At 43.0% G+C, this 15,689-nt stretch overlaps 1 protein-coding gene and 1 non-coding gene across 3 annotated transcripts in view; both read left to right on the forward strand.

Annotated features, from left to right (window-relative positions):
• The first annotated feature begins 4,681 nt into the window (after positions 1-4,681).
• Positions 4,682-4,783, forward strand: LOC117717453 (U6 spliceosomal RNA). Its single transcript, XR_004607933.1, has one exon. It is a non-coding gene; the product is annotated as a U6 spliceosomal RNA (small nuclear RNA).
• Positions 4,784-6,631: 1,848 nt separating this feature from the next.
• Dync2li1 (dynein cytoplasmic 2 light intermediate chain 1) overlaps positions 6,632-15,689 on the forward strand; it is a 30,862-nt gene continuing 21,804 nt past the window's right edge. For both annotated transcript variants that reach the window (XR_013113375.1, XM_034514321.2), the window contains exons 1-4: positions 6,632-6,773; positions 8,505-8,622; positions 12,805-12,839; positions 14,680-14,749. Coding sequence is in view for 1 of the 2 variants with exons in the window: in XM_034514321.2 (XP_034370212.1) it covers positions 6,766-6,773; positions 8,505-8,622; positions 12,805-12,839; positions 14,680-14,749 (231 nt within the window). In the remaining variant the exon portion in view is untranslated. The remainder of the gene's footprint in view (positions 6,774-8,504; positions 8,623-12,804; positions 12,840-14,679; positions 14,750-15,689) is intronic.

Consider the following 15,689-nt stretch of genomic DNA (forward strand, 5'->3'; position numbering starts at 1 on the left):
GAGAGTAAGCGCTGAGATAAGTCATGTGACTCCTAGCACAGGAACTAAACAACAACAAAACAAAACAAAACAAACAAACAAAAAAAACCCTGCAGCTGAGCTCACCTGCTGTGGAGAAACACAGGTTGCTTTTTGTTAGAAAAAGAAGAAAGTAGCTGACTCCAGAGTAGAGAGAACAGTGTACAAGTGGAAGCTGCTCTGGAGTACAGAGCCAAACACATAGAAGGTATAAATAAAAACCTGTTCTAGGCAGAGAGCCAAACAGAAAGAGAGTGTAAATCAGGTGTGTTTAAATGATACAAAGTTATATGACCTCACAGGAGACTTGGGTTCTGTCTAACGTGGGCCCCACAGGAATTCTGGGTTCATTTCCTGCTTGGCAAAATAGGGAAAGCCTAAGAATAGGCACATACAGTCTTAAATTGGTTTTATTTTCAAGGTAGGTGTGATTTTTCAGTTTTGTGGTTATATTTTTCCTCTGGGAAAGAGGTCAAGATAAAGGTTTTTTTGGTTACTGGCTCAAGGATATCTGTTTTGGGAAAAAGGGTTTGTCTGTGTGTTTTCAGAAGAGATGATTAAGGTATTTCTACCTCTCAGAATTATATGGATTAGACATGTCAAAGGCAGGCCACCAGAAGACTAGATTCTAGAATTTAAACAAAAAATTATCTTGATACTAAAATTTGTTTGAAAATTATATATTACAGACTACATAGCCTTGGTGTATCTAACCATCAAACAAGCTAATCAGACCTGCTCAAATCTCTGATGTCATAGAATTTCAGCTGGATGCAATGAAGACACAGACATCAGAGGCTTTTCAATTTACCCTTCCCACTGCCCCTCTTTTAATATCTCAACACCTGAATTCAGCTTGAAGAAGTTAATGAAGAGTCAGTGCCCCAATTCCCTGGGCTTAGGGACTGAGGTGGTTGATATTAGGCTGTCCTTCTAGGGAAAATAATGGTTTTATTGGAACAGGAGGAATAGTTAGAATTGATTACATAGCCATAACCTATTGGTAGAAATCTGTATAATTGTTATTAAGCTGAAGTTATAATTTCTTAAATGGCACAAAATTTATTTTGATTTCAAATTCAAGGGTTTCATTGGTATATTTTTTTCTATTAAGTCAACATTGGTGGGTACAAGGCTTAGAACCAGTCCTTCTTTAATTTTTTTTAACTGATCTGAAATGGTTAGCCTGTGAGTTAAGGGACTATAACAAATTTATGGCTCTGAGTTTATTGTTAGGGTGTTTTCTAGATTTTAATTAGGAATAGCTGAGAGGAGTTAACAGATAACAGTCCAGATTGCTTTACATAGATAATTGGTTTTCAAAAACGTCAGAAGTTCACAGAATTGACAGTAAAAACATTTGTTTATTGAGTCATTTGATTAGAGACCTGTCTGCTCCTGACAGCTTCCCTGTCTTGGATTCTAAGAAGAAATTGAGCATCTTTGGAGTTACTCCAGTTGAGGTGAAACAGACACTAGGCAAATTGCCTCTTTTCATCTACAGACAATATACTGTCCAGAAAAGGATACACTTTCGGAATAGTCAACTGATTATGTCTGCCAAGAGAGCGTGATCATCCCTTAAAAATTCTGCATCACTAGGTCTGTCAGATGATCCTGGGCCAGAAGGCGGAAGAACAGATGCTCCAACGTTCTGTAGTATAGGGGCTGTCCAGGTGTTCACCGGTCTTTATAAATTGGCTAAGTTTTGGAAGCTATGCTTTGTGCTTCCCATATCTTCGGTTAATTCAGTCATTCTGGATTTCTAATGGGGGTTGAAGACTTATAGTCTCATAGCCAACCCAGGCTATTTACTTTGGGAGAGCGATTTTGAGAGGATGGTTTTCCGCTGACATTCATTCTAAAGCCAGGACATAAGCCAGGTTCAGAACTAAGTATTTTAGTTAGGAGAGGTGACAGAGGTTCTGTTTAGTTGACAAAAATGATGGACTGGGTATTATGTCTATCTTGTTCCTTACTGATACAAATTGGTATAGTGGTGCTCTAATTGTATTTTGAGAGAAAGTTTTTTACTTTAACAGGAAGGGTGATATGTAGTGGCATATTTTCCCAGCAAGTTGGGAGGAGCTAAGATGGGAGGAGTAAGGAGAGGAAGAGGAGGAGAGGATGAGCAAAGAGCAGAGATGTAGGTGCCATGGATGACCATGCATGTACAGAGAGCAGTCCTGTGTAACAACTTATATCTAGGTTAGTTAATTAGTTATCACTTTCAATTGTGTAGGCATCTTGATATTTGAGCATTATCAAATATATAAAACTATTGGATAATCTCTAAACATTAGAGTCTCATTTCTTCCAGGTACGGTGTAGACGGCAAGATGGTCTTGGCTCAGCCCAGCCTTGTAGAGACAGCATGGGAGATTGGTAGAACCATCTCCCATGCTGGCGTTGGTGGGTGGCAGGGCTGGTGCTTCTGGCCCGCCTTAGTCAGTGGCCTGAGCTGAGCAGCAGCAAAAATACATGGCAGCTGCCACTCGTGGCCACAGGCCTTGTCTAGTCGAGAAGATGGCAGCTCATTAAGAACAAGCCATAAGAACAAAAGCCACTGAATTAAATATCTCCCTCAACACCATAGTCTTGGGTATTTGAGCTCTTCATATCCCATAGGCAAATAACATTGTTTGGAGAGGTTTAATAGGTGCAGACTTAGTGAAGGAAGATTACCACTGGGGATGGCTTGGAGAGTTTAAAGACTGACACCTGCTCTTCACTCTCTCTGCTCTGTGCTTTAGGTGTAAGATGTGTGAGTTCTTAGCTCTCAGTTCCTACCCCCCACCTGCCTGCTGTTTGTTCCCATGCTTGCCACCACCACCACCACACCACCACCACCACCACGATATCGGGCCATGGAAGGGTGTCCTGGTTCTTGGGTTGTGGGTTCGGCCATACCCCCAGTGCCCAGGCTCCTGTCACGAGATCTAATCTCCATTCCACCTTCACCCTTCAGTCATGTACACAGGTGGAGGGCGTGATGAACAGGCCCTAGAGAGACTTACATACTAATAAGGTACCTGAAGGCCAGAGGGTGGAGCCAATTAAGCATTCCTCCCCAGTCCCTTCCCCCTCTTCCCCTCCCTATTCAACTCAGGTCCACCTTGGGTTTTATGTGGTGTGCATCCAGATCCATCCACCATCTGCCATGTCAATAAACCGGTTTTGGAAACCCAAGGACTTCCTCCTGTGTTGGGGCCACACCATGAGGAACCGTGGAGAGGCCTTTAGTTAATGAGCAGCCGGCCCAACTTCCAGCTGGAGGAACCCAGAGCGTTCCCAGCCAACTACCCACTGACTATGGTGGGAGGAACCCTGGAATCCCCAGCCATATTTTTTCCTACAGCTGGTGCCCCAAACGTCAGGCTTGGACAACCACGCAGCCACAGGAACTGATACAGTGGGAAGGTGAGCCCCCCAACTCTGGGAACAAGCAACCTGTTTTTTCCTCCTGTGTTTTCAGTCACAGCCATCATGTGGATTTAAATAAGCTGAAGGAACAGCTGATACCTCCTGGCCAGAGCACTCTCTGGTGTTGGTTGAAGGTTTCTCTGGCCTCTGCTTAAATCCCGACAGCCCGTGCGTTGGCAAAGACTCTCTATCTAGACTCTCTTTAAAACAAAAAGAAAAAACCTGGTAATGCAGCAGCCATTTAAAAGCCACAGGGCGGCTGCCAGTCCTTAAATCTGCGAGGGAAGGCTTGGCGCTCTTGGACCATTGTGAAATCCCCCAAAGCCAATAGGCCAAGGGAACATTCCCATTGGACAAAGTGTTTCTCCTCTTTCCTGTCATGGGGAACTCCACGTCACATAAAAATTCACCCCAGGCCAGGCAAATATATGCCCTACTAAAGTCCCATGGAATAAAAAATAGGCAAAAAAACAAGCCTCCTTGTTTTGGGAGGAAGTCCTTCAGACAGCACCATGCATGGCGGAGGACAATATTTACAGTCCAGACTCATGGAGCAGAATAACTTCCCTTATCAAAAACAGAGATTAAAAAAAAACCCTTGTGAGTTTTTGCCGATCTTAGCCAAAATTCGGCAATGTATAGGACCATCTAAAATTGGACAGACTGAGAACAACAACACAGCTCCTGGGCCCCCTCAGTCAAATGAACCCAAAGATCAAGGTCCCAAAAATCACCTTGTTTCAGACCTCGAGGCCCTTACCCAACTAATAAGAGAGATAAAACCCACAACCCAAGAACCAGGACACTCTTCCATGGCCCGACACCACACCACCACCACCACCACCACCACCACCACCACCACCACCACCACCACCACCCTGCCACCACTGGACTCTAACCCTTTGGAACTGTTAGCCAAAATAAACTAGTTCTGTAAGGTACCTTGGTCTTGGTATTTTATCCTAACAGAAAGTAACTAATACAGCCTTGCACTTAAGAACAACTTCCATCTGTACAGGAAGGTCACTTTCTTTGCCCAACTATGAAACTTCAGTAAAAATAAAGGAAGAAAACAGAACTCAGCTGCCCAATCAGATCAACTGGATGCACCTTGAGTTAATGCAGATGATCAAGGCCCAGACAGATCACCCTTGATCAGTGGTTCTCAACCTTCCTGTTCTGTGCCCCTTTAATACATCTCATGTTGTGGTGACCCCTGCATAAAATTATTTCATTGCATGCTTGCTTTGGCAGTGCATATTCTAAAATTGGAATGATACAGAGATTAGCATGGTCCCTGCACAAGGATGACACACAACTTCATGAAAGATTTCATATTTTTCTGTATCCAGTCCTGCAGTGACTTGATGCACCAGGGTGGCTTGGTACCCAAGGGTCGCCCCCTTTTCGGAGGAGAAAGGGAGGGAGGTACTGGGGGCACTGGGAGGAGTAAAGGGGCAGCTGGGATAGGGATGTAAAGTGAATACATAATGGAAACATTTATTTTGTTGCTACTTCATAATTGTGACTTTGCAACTGTTATGAACCATGATGTAAATATCTAGTATGCAGGATGTCTGAGTGTGACTCCTGTGAGAGGGTCATTGACCTTCCACAAGGGTCGAGACCCACAGATTGAGAAGCACTACCCTAGATTTTTCCATTTACCAGCTCCCTCCTCTAACTGTCTCTCCTGGTTAACCAAAACAATTACAATCTTGAAGCACTAGTGGGCCTGGCAGGCTGTACTTAGGAAAAGACATTAGCCTTCACGATTGCTATCACGATGGTTAGTAATACCTACTTGACTTCCTAAACAGTGCGCTAAACCCAGGAACAGATTCTAAGCCCAGGATCCCAAGTGATTACAGTAATAGTAGTTTACAAGCCACACGCTGGCTAGCCCAGACTACAGAGGGCATTTCAGTGAGCAGTGTGTCAGCCTTCTTTGAAAGCGTCCTTCCTCCACTGAACACCACTTTCACTTCAGCCCTCCTAGTGCCACAATGTCAGGAGATTTTGTTCCCAAAGACTTTATTTGAAATGGATGGTCTTTTTTGTTTTTTGGGGTTTTTTTGTTTTATTTTGTTTTTTGAGACAGGGTTTCTCTGTGTAGCCCTGGCTGTCCTGGAACTCACTCTGTAGACCAGGCTGGCCTCGAACTCAGAAATCCGCCTGCCTCTGCCTCCCAAGTGCTGGGATTAAAGGCGTGCACCACCACCACCAGGCGGTCTTTTTTGTTTTTAACCAGTATTTAGCTTCATTTCCAGGAATATGCTCCTTCTGTCTCTTCATTCAAATTTGCCAAAAGGGCTGAGGTTGTAACTCATGGTGTAAAGCACTTGCCTGGCTTGCAGGAGACCTTGGGTTCAATCTTCTAGATGCTAGGAATTGAATCTCTGCTCATCTTATTTCAAACCCCGTGTTCTTAAACATCATACCACAGAAACTGAGCCCAAAGGCTTGGAGAGAATTCCTTCAAACACTCAGGGATCTGGAACCTGGATCTACTCAACATTCAGAACAGGTCAAATAACAAGCCTGCCGTGAATGTTTTGTCAACTGCTTCAGCTGTGGTCACTTTGTACCTCTCCTGAAATAGCTTGCTTTCCCTGAGTTATGATTACAATTAGCTGTGTACATCTGTTTTAAAGGTATTTGTATCTCATGTCTTACTCTGTATAGCAGAGGGCCATCCTTATCTATAAAAATAGTCTATCTAATTTTGTGGGGATTCCTGGATATTTATGAAGGGCCCACAAAGTTCAAACAAATATAATCTACCTGCATAATGCAAATTAAGTATGTGGGAGAGGCACATACTTCACGGACTTTTTAATAAGTAATGCACCGCTTCATAAAACATCATACAGCCAAACGTTCAGAAATCGGAACTAAAAGTTTGCACACCTTGTTAAGGTTGAGTTTTTTTTTCTTCTAGTATGTTATTAGGTAACAGCTCAACAGTGTTTCAACTTCTATTTCCAAATCACGGCACTAGAGGCCCCTGCCATACAGTCAGTACTCCGTATAAATAAAAAATAAAAGCCCTTCAAGCCCCAGCATTTTCATTCCAGATGCAGGAGTATGCTCATTATATCTTCTGGCATCCTAGAAGTTGATGCTGAAAAGTGAGACGCAAGCAGAAGTCGAGAACTACACTTCCCATGAGGCCGCTCTTTAACACGCAACCTCGGCCATGACGTCGTTGCCATGGCAACCTAGGAGCCTGCATTCTCTGGCCCAACTAGGAGCTTGCAGCCCTCCAGGTTCAGGGTTGTTCCCCCACGCGGAACCCAGGACATCTAGGGCGGCGCAACCACCATGCCCAGGTATTGCTGAACCGGCCTGCGGGACTCTCACGACCTCCCCTCTTTCCCACCAGAATAGAGAAAGGACACGGAAGTGCGGAGCGGAGGTACCCAGCCCTGGCGCAGTAGTTGAGACTGTGGCTCTGGACCGCAGCAGTACCTCGCTGTCACCATCCCCCATCCCTATCTCACCCTCCCAACCAACCCCCCCCCCCCCCCCCCCCCCCAGACCTAGAGCTTGAGAATTCTGTCACAAACAAGAGAATTAAACAATTAGGAAAGATCTTCAGCTCCATCCTTTCGCTGATTGCAATGAAGTGTCTTGAGAGCCACATGCTGCTGTGGGCCAGATCATGGTGGTGACCCAGATGGCAGATCCTCCTTCCCTGGGGCCCCTGCCTGGTGATTCAGGGCTTCTGCACTTTAGAGAAAAGTGTAACATCTTGAAGGCGCAGTGATGGGGGTCCTGTAGAGATGAAGTACCCGAACCTCCGAATGGCCTACAAAGATGTCAGGGAGAAGGCCAAGGATCCACCAGAGCGCAGTATAGGTCTTTCGCCCCTTTCTGGATCAGAGGCACGAGCAGTGGTAGTTTATGAAGTTCAGAACTGGGACTGAGTCAGCTTTGCACCGCGTTCTCTTAGGTTACTCTAGTGAAGCGATGGGTGCAGGGGTTTTTTGTTTTGTTTTGTTTTTGTAGGGGACATGGCAATTGAAGAACCCTTTGTTTTTACTGAGCACTTGAGAAACAGATAATCATATTTTGGGGGAATGGTTTTGTAAATAGAGCAAGCAAACAGACACAGAATTCTTGGCCTATAAAATGAGAGTTCAGTGCAACCATTCAGGATTTCGGTTTTGACTTGGTTTTCCTGCTTTGACATTTTAAAACTCTCTCGTTTTGTTTGTGGATTCTGGGAATTGAACTCAGAGCCTGCTGCATACTAGGCAGGCACGGTAACCGCTTTCACTTTATCACCAGCCCTGATTCAGGTTCTGGTCTGGTAATAATTATAGGCCATCAATAGCTTTTGTAGTTTAAAAGGCCAGAGCCTAAAACTAAATGAACGGTGACATTGTAACAATCACTGTGACCTCAAAAGCAGATATTCTTTTTTTTTTCTTTTCTTTTAATTGACATTTCAGAGACAAAGAAACAGATTCAAGCCTGAGGATTAGCATAGAGGCATGTATTAGTTGTTCAATAAATACTTGCTTAGGACTGGAAAATGACTCAGTACATAAAGTGCCTGACATTCAAGCATGAGGACCTGAGTCGGTAAACATGAGGTGCAGGATGCATGTCTGTAAACTCGGGACTTAGGGGGAGGGTTGAAGACAGGAAGATCCCTAGAGTTTGGGGACAGCTAGTCTGCCCAAGAGAGCAGATAGGCACACATTCATGCTCTCTGCTCTTGATTGCAGGTATGAGGCAAGCTGCTGCTGCCTTAACCTACCTGCTGCCGTGACTCCTGGAATTGTGAAGGAAATAAACCCTTGCTTTGCTGGGGTGTTTTTATCACAGCAGAGAAATGGATGCTAGGGCACTCTGTTTATAAATGTCAGTACTCTTCAGGAACCATTTCCAGGTGAAGAGTTAGTAAAAAATCCTTTAGTGTTTTACCTAGTTATTGACTCTCAGGAAATAGTATTTTTGTAAATCTCACTGAAATAAAGTTTCTCTGCTGAAAATAAATATCTCTAAAGCTTCTTCCTTTTGTTTCTCTACCGTTTGTCTTTCTACTTATGCAGTGAAACTCTCTGGGAAATCGCAAAAGCTGAGGTAGACAAACGGAGAAGTCATGGAAGTGACGGGGACGGAGCTGAAATTGGAGAAAAATCTGTTTTCTTCATTGGCAGTAAAAACGGGGTAATGCTTTTAATATTTTTCAGTTTTTACAATTTAGCAATTAGTGACAAGTTTTACCTTAATACATTGAAAAATTTACATATTCTCGACTCTTTAATCAAATGTTCACCTTGATTTAGCATATATTAGAAAGGGCTTATCATTAATTGGGGAAAAGTTATAACTGTGAACAAAATGTTTAAAAGACTTTTAACTATCTTTATGTCATAATTTGACACATTTGTACCTCCTGCTTTGATTGCTTATAAAGGCCAGGGTCCTCTGAAGTCTGCGTCAGAACCTCAGTAAGTCAGTCTCTTAACAGCTTTCACTCCGAGGACTCAGTGACTTCACTTTTAGGAATCTCTATGAGGGATAATTATGTTCCTGATGTTTTTAGAGACTGAGTCGTTGTGGAAGTTGTGAGGAGGATGAGGTGGTGCTTCCCACCCTCTGTGAGGTCAGCCAAGTGTGCAGAAAATATGGGGTGCTGCCCAGCAAGAGCAGGTGTGTCGGGTCCATGCACAGAGCTCCGGGGTGCAAGGAGGGGCCACTAGCAGCATTCTCCAGAAAGGGCCGAGGCTTGCGCGCCTCCAGGTGCTAGAGTCTGTGTAGCATCGGGCTGGTTTCTCTTTGGAGTTCAAGTTACTATTCATTCTTCATTATTTCATCTTCATTATTATTAAAAATTATATTTATTGGAATAAATGATTATATAATGAGAGACAAATTGGGGCTGGAGAGATGGCTAAACAGCACTGGCTACTCTTCCAGAGGACCTGGGTTTGAGTTCCATCACCCACATGGCAGCTTATAACTAGCTGTTACTCCAGTCTCAAGGGACCAGAAGCCCTCTCCTGGTCTCCTCAGGCACCAGACACACATGTATTCAGACATACATGTAGGCAAAACTCCCATGCACATAAAGATAAATAAGTAAAAATGAAATTAAAAATTTTAAAAAGTATATGTGTTTTGGAAGAAACTAGTGTGAATTAAAATAAACAGGATACAAATTTTATATATAATTTGATCTGTTGTATTAATGTTATATATTAATTAGTATATAAAAGATAAACAATTTATGGATAGTAAATGTTTAATCATATTTTCATTTTATTTTTAATTTCTGTTCTTTCTGAATGTTTTCTTATTGGCTCATTCACTGCAGTTTTTAACTTAAATCTGAATGTGCACACACAAACACATCACAACACAAGACACATAAATAAAATTCTCATAGGAATCATCACCTTCACAGTTTTTAACCCAAGAATGCTACATGAATGTCTTATGGGTTTGCCGTTGTGAGTAGGGTCATTTTCTTTCTTTTTAATATTTTTTAATTTAAAAAATGTTTTGTTTTGATTTGTTTGGAGACTGTCTCCACTCCATGTAGCCTAGGCTAGCCTTGAACATACTTGAACCTCCCGGGTCTAGGATTACTACAGCAGTGAGTGTTGTACTTGAACAGTTTCCTGGTAGGGACAGACACATATATAATAACCAGTGCTAGTCTTGTGGTCCTGGTAAGTTGTGTCACGTAAGATATTCTGAATAAAGGCTATCCAGTCTGGAAGGGCTCTGCTGACACGGCTGATTCTAGCCAGGCACATTCCCACACTGAACGCCTAGGCCCTGTCCTCTGCCTGTCTCTGCCGTCACCGTTGTTTATGACTGCTTTACACTGAGACAGCCCATTTGGCTCATGTTTGATGTTTGTGAGTTTACTTCTTTTCATGGTAGCAATAAGTGACCTATGTAAACCAGTTTTTGTTCATTTTCCATAATGTAAATTTAAGCGAGATTTTCTCTTGACTTAGGAGCACCTCAAAAGGCCAGAACTTTTACAGATAGCATTCTGTGAATAAACACCTGGTCCTGGATTATTTTGTGAATAAATAAATAAATAAATACCTGCTTAGCTTATTTTGAAAGCTAAAGAGAAGAAGTAAATGCTTCTCTTGTTCCAACAGTGATCACTCTTTCTCAAAGAAGCTGACAGCCTTGCTTGGCCCCTTGCTCTCCTTCCAGCTCCCCCCACCCCCATTCAGCAGCAGGCATCCACTGAACGTCTCTTCTGGACCAGCGGTCCAGGACTGAAGGGCACAGTCTCTCCTGTGAGGGACTTGGAGCTTATACAACACACATGGAAATGCCTCGAGGCAGACACTGTTGAGATGGTGAAGTCCAAGAAGAACACAGCTCAGCCAGGGAGGCTGAGAGACCTTGGAAGCCTCCATGGCTGTTTCTGTTTCCTACTGTGACCAACTCCCTGACAACTGGGCTCGTGTTTCAGAGGGTTCAGTCATCGTGGTGGGGAGGGCACAGCGGAACAGAGAAGTTTATGTCATGGCAGCAAGGATCTAGAAAAAAAGAAATACAGAAAAGGGTCAAAGGAACACACCCAGGGTCTACTTCTCCAGCTGGGTGCTCTGCCTCCTTTTCACAAACTTCTAATGTCATTATGTGATGAGTCCATCAGGGGTTGATCCATCCATGAGGTCAGTCATTGCCCCCAAACTCTGTCAGTTGGCAATCGAGCACCCAATATATGAGGCTGGGGGGACATATCATTCAAACCATGTCAGCACCTAAGAGAGACTGAGGAGGGTGAGTGCTCTCGGGACAAGAAATAATGAAAAAGCATCAATTCAGATGAAGGAGTCAGGGGAGCATCCTAGGGATCCAGGACAGCGAGTGGTGGTCTGCTGAGCACCATGCACTTGCAGGGATGCGGGCGCCAAGGGGGGGGGGGAGGGGCTGAGTGCCTCTAGGAAGGGCATCTGCTGCTGAAGCCCTAGGATGCCACTGGCATTTGCAAGAGGTGATTGTAGAGGTGAACTGCTGCTGACTTTAGAGTGGACAGAGGGAGGTGATGGTAGGGAGAGCCTGGCAGAGGACACACGGGCTCAGCGGGGTTTTAAGACCTCTCCTAAGGTCAGCGAGACTGCTGTGATCCCTTGGAGAAGTGGCCTCGAGGATGTTTCTGTATCTGCGATTTGGAAGTTTAGTGATTCCTGGTGGGGAAAAGATTCAAGACAAAACTGTGGATGTGACATGTAGCAGACACAGGGAGAGAAGACTGCAAACCTGTCCATTAGAAACACTCTTAACAGAGTTATGTCCATCAGTGTATGCACATGTACATGTGTGTAGACAGATACATGTGTGTATAAGGAAGCAGGAGAAGGTATTTCAAAACTGACCCCTTACCATGTAAATGTATACATGTTTACATTGTCATATGCAATAGCTGTGTATTCCTTGTGTGGCTGGTCTTTATTTGTCGGCTACATCGAGGTTTCTAGTGTTTAGTTTTGTAGAGCATTGCCACACCTCAGTGTGTATGTTTTATAGTATTACGAAAAGGTCATTCAGTCTTATCATAGTCCACATATACTGTGGAGTGGTTTATTACTATCATTTGGTAAAAATTGTAGCCTATTTAGGAGAGAGAGAGAGAGAGAGAGAGAGAGAGAGAGAGAGAGAGAGAGAGATTGATTATCTCTTTGGCAAGTTTTCCAAACTTTTCCTTGGAGCCCAGGGGCTTCCTGCAGTGGTGCTAGCCCTGCCTCTCTGTTCACATCTCTTCCTAGAAAGGGGTCATTTACTTTTGTCTTCTCCATGGAACCAGTCTCTGGGCAGGATGTGGGTTATGTTTCACAGTTAGTAGCTAGAGCCTAAATTTCTTGACTCCTAAAAAGGAAGTTGGAACCAACACATCCTCTAGAATTAAGAGCAAGTGCTCTAGCCAGGTGTCTGAGCTGTCAGCCCACAGCTTTCTGCAGCACATCCTGTATTTGTGTGTTAGCTTTTGTCTTTATTTCCACTTCAGCAATTGGGATGGAAACATTTTAGAACACTGTCACCAGGCTAACCGGTAATTAGCATTGCTGAGTAAAGAAAGTTTAAGACAGCTGTCAGGTGACCACGGATGTGAGATGTGATTTGCTAATGTTTGTCATCTGTGGACTTGATAATTATAATAATAGCGGTGTGGTTACTCAGTGATAGAAAGATGACAGCTTCCTTCCCCCCTTATCAAATTTTGATGCAATTTTGAAAGTTTCTAGTTTTCCATTTCCAGGTAATTTATCATTCAAGTGATTTTAAAAGCTATTTTGGGCCACAGTTACAAACACTAATAAAATTTTACACGTGGGTGACATTAACACAGTATTCTTTCTTTTTGATTTCTAGGGAAAGACTACTATTATTCTAAGGTGTCTTGACAGGTAAGCCTTACGCCAGCCTCTCTTACACAGCACTCGGGCTTGCTCCAGCTACAACAGACAAGTTAGGCCTCCAAAGACTCAGAAGAAGGAATAATTTTGAGACTCAAAATATTTAATTCTCAATTTTGATTACAACTTTAAAGATATTCTGAATCTTGAATGCAACCTTTAAGAGCACCTTTAAAGATAAGACTAAGAAAGCCAAAAACGTTCAGGGTCGATACTAGATTTTCCTGTTCAAAGAAGAAAGGTCACCACAGTGACGACCTCCAATGGTGCCCTCTATGTTCTTTGGGGCTGTGCCGCTTTGGTCTGTAAGTTCTTTTTATTCTGCCTAATCAATGAGCAATGATTATGATTAGTGTTTCCTATAATAAATCATCCAGTGTAGCATTAGTTTAAGATAAGGTGCTACAAGTGCGACACCGACTGGATACTGTTCATTTGGGCGCTCTTGTGGTGTACCCAGAAACAGGACAGTATTTCAAATTGTGGCTTAACTGTGTTAGATGTTTTATTTTAGGGGAAGCATCTTGCTTCCTAAAAGAGCTATATCTTTAGGGAAATATAACTAAATAATGCTTTGTGTGTATACTAAGAATATCTGCCAAGATAAAGTTCAAAATATTCAACAAATAGAAATATACAAATCACACATTTTAAACTTGTGGTCTTTGTTACCCTAGTTTGAACTAAATATAATATTATTCAGCCTCAAAAAGGAAAGAAGTGCAGCTCTGGACAGGACCTGCTGCAAAGACCCCAGGGCTGCTCCCCAGCACCTACATGGAATCTCACAATTATCTGTAACTCCAGGGATCCAGGTCCTCTGACCTCCACGGGTGCCTGGCATGTACATGGTACTCACACATGCACATGGTGCACACACATACATGCAGACCCTACTCATCTACATAAGATAAGGAAGTCTTTAAAAAGGAAATAAATTCTGTCATATTCTATAATGTATGTGAACTTTGAGGATACTATGTTAAGTGAAATGAGCCAGTCACCAGACAGACAAAGCTGTCTGGCTCCTTCTATGTGGGGTCCTCAAGCAGTTAGTCTCACAGAAGCAGAAGTGAGAGGGGAGAAGCCGAGGCTAGGAGAAAGGGACATGGGACATCGTTCAGTTCATATGGAGTTGAGAAGTCATAAGGATTGCTTGCACAGCAGTGTAACTGAAGGCGCTTCCCTCTGTGAACTGCACACTTGAAAGAGTACACCAGGAAGATTTAGTTCATGTATTTCTTACAGCATTTGAAACAAATATATACCATAGATTGCTCTCCAAACAATTTAAAGTTGCATAATTTATTAAATCATTTAACTATTTTCCAAATCATTTGTTGGTTTTATGCCCTTGTTCATACAAGTTTTTTCAACTCTCCTTTACGGCTGAGATTTGAAATAAACAATGACATAAAAGTCTCCCACTGAGTCCTTACGAGGTGACTGGCATTCGGTTCTCAGCTGGAACATGGAGGCTGAGCAAACGAGTCAATATTTCCCACATGGTGTGGATTCAGAAAGCTGGGGACAGAGCATGGCCTTTGACACTGTCAGCTCGTGGCTTTTCTGCTGGCCCTGCCAGGCTACCGTCCATTCAGGCAGTGTTATTTACTGCTGCCCTGCCATTACAGCCCCCAGGATAGTGTTTGAAGAGCTTGTTTGTGTCCAGTGGAATAACATCGTTATAGCATTACCTCAGTGCTAATATTCATTATTAATATAAAATATTCAATATTATTAATAAAGTGTTTAAGAAGAAATGGGTACAGTTATAGCAATGGAAACCAGGTCCACTATCATGCTAATAATATCTATCTTTACTGTACAGGGATGAGCCAGCAAAGCCAACCTTAGCTTTGGAATACACGTACGGAAGGAAAACCAAGGGCCACAACACAGTGAGTCTGTCCTGAAGTCCTGTCTCAGGCCTTAGGTGGGAGGTCATGGTGCCGACATGGCTTACGGTATCTGCAAACAGCAAACATGCCAGAGGTGTGTGTCATAGACCTGAACTTTAACTTCACACGCAGCTCAGCTGATGGGAAGCCCACCTAATTGTGAAAACATTTTAGCTTTCTCTTTTGTATCTTAAAGTGTTGAAAAAGATTTATTTGCAATTTTTATACAGTTCTTTGGCCAATTAAATTGGTTTATACCAATTAATAGTGAGCCTCTTGTTTTGTACGTGGTGCTTTTGTTTTGGGGTTTTTGGGTTTGGGGGTTTTGGTTTGGGTTTTTTTTTTCCCCACTATGTATCTCAGACTGGCCTAAAACTTATTATGCAGCCCAGATAGCCCTAAATTTGCAATCCTTCTGTCTCAGCCTTCTGAGTATTGTTAAGTTACTTGATTGTTAAGTTAATATGATAGCAGGCCCAGCATGAAATGAGATTTCTTTGAAATTTGATAATCTAGGGTTCTTTGCCCACTTGCAATATAGATAGGATGTTTTCTCTCGACCCCCCACTCCCTTCTCTCTCTCTTGCTCAGGCCCCACTAGCTCCAGCTAGGCCCTGCTAGCCCCGGCCTAAAGGTTCATTCATTCATTCTATGTTAGTACACTGTAGCTGTCTTCAGACACCTCAGAAGAGGGCATCAGATCTCATTACAGATCCCATGAGGTTGCTGGGATTTGAACTCAGGACCTCCAAAAGAGCAGTCAGTACTCTTAACCACTGAGCCATCTCTCCAATCCCCAGAATTTTTCTTTTTTTCAAATAAAAAAGTAACATTATTACTGCCTTCATTCTTATAATTTTAAAATTATCTTTAGAGTTGTCATATGAGGTATTTTGAACATATTTTCCCTCCTCTGAGCCCTCCCACCGCTCCACTCACC

Source organism: Arvicanthis niloticus, chromosome 11 (genome assembly GCF_011762505.2).
Source record: "Arvicanthis niloticus isolate mArvNil1 chromosome 11, mArvNil1.pat.X, whole genome shotgun sequence".
Taxonomy (NCBI): domain Eukaryota; kingdom Metazoa; phylum Chordata; class Mammalia; order Rodentia; family Muridae; genus Arvicanthis; species Arvicanthis niloticus.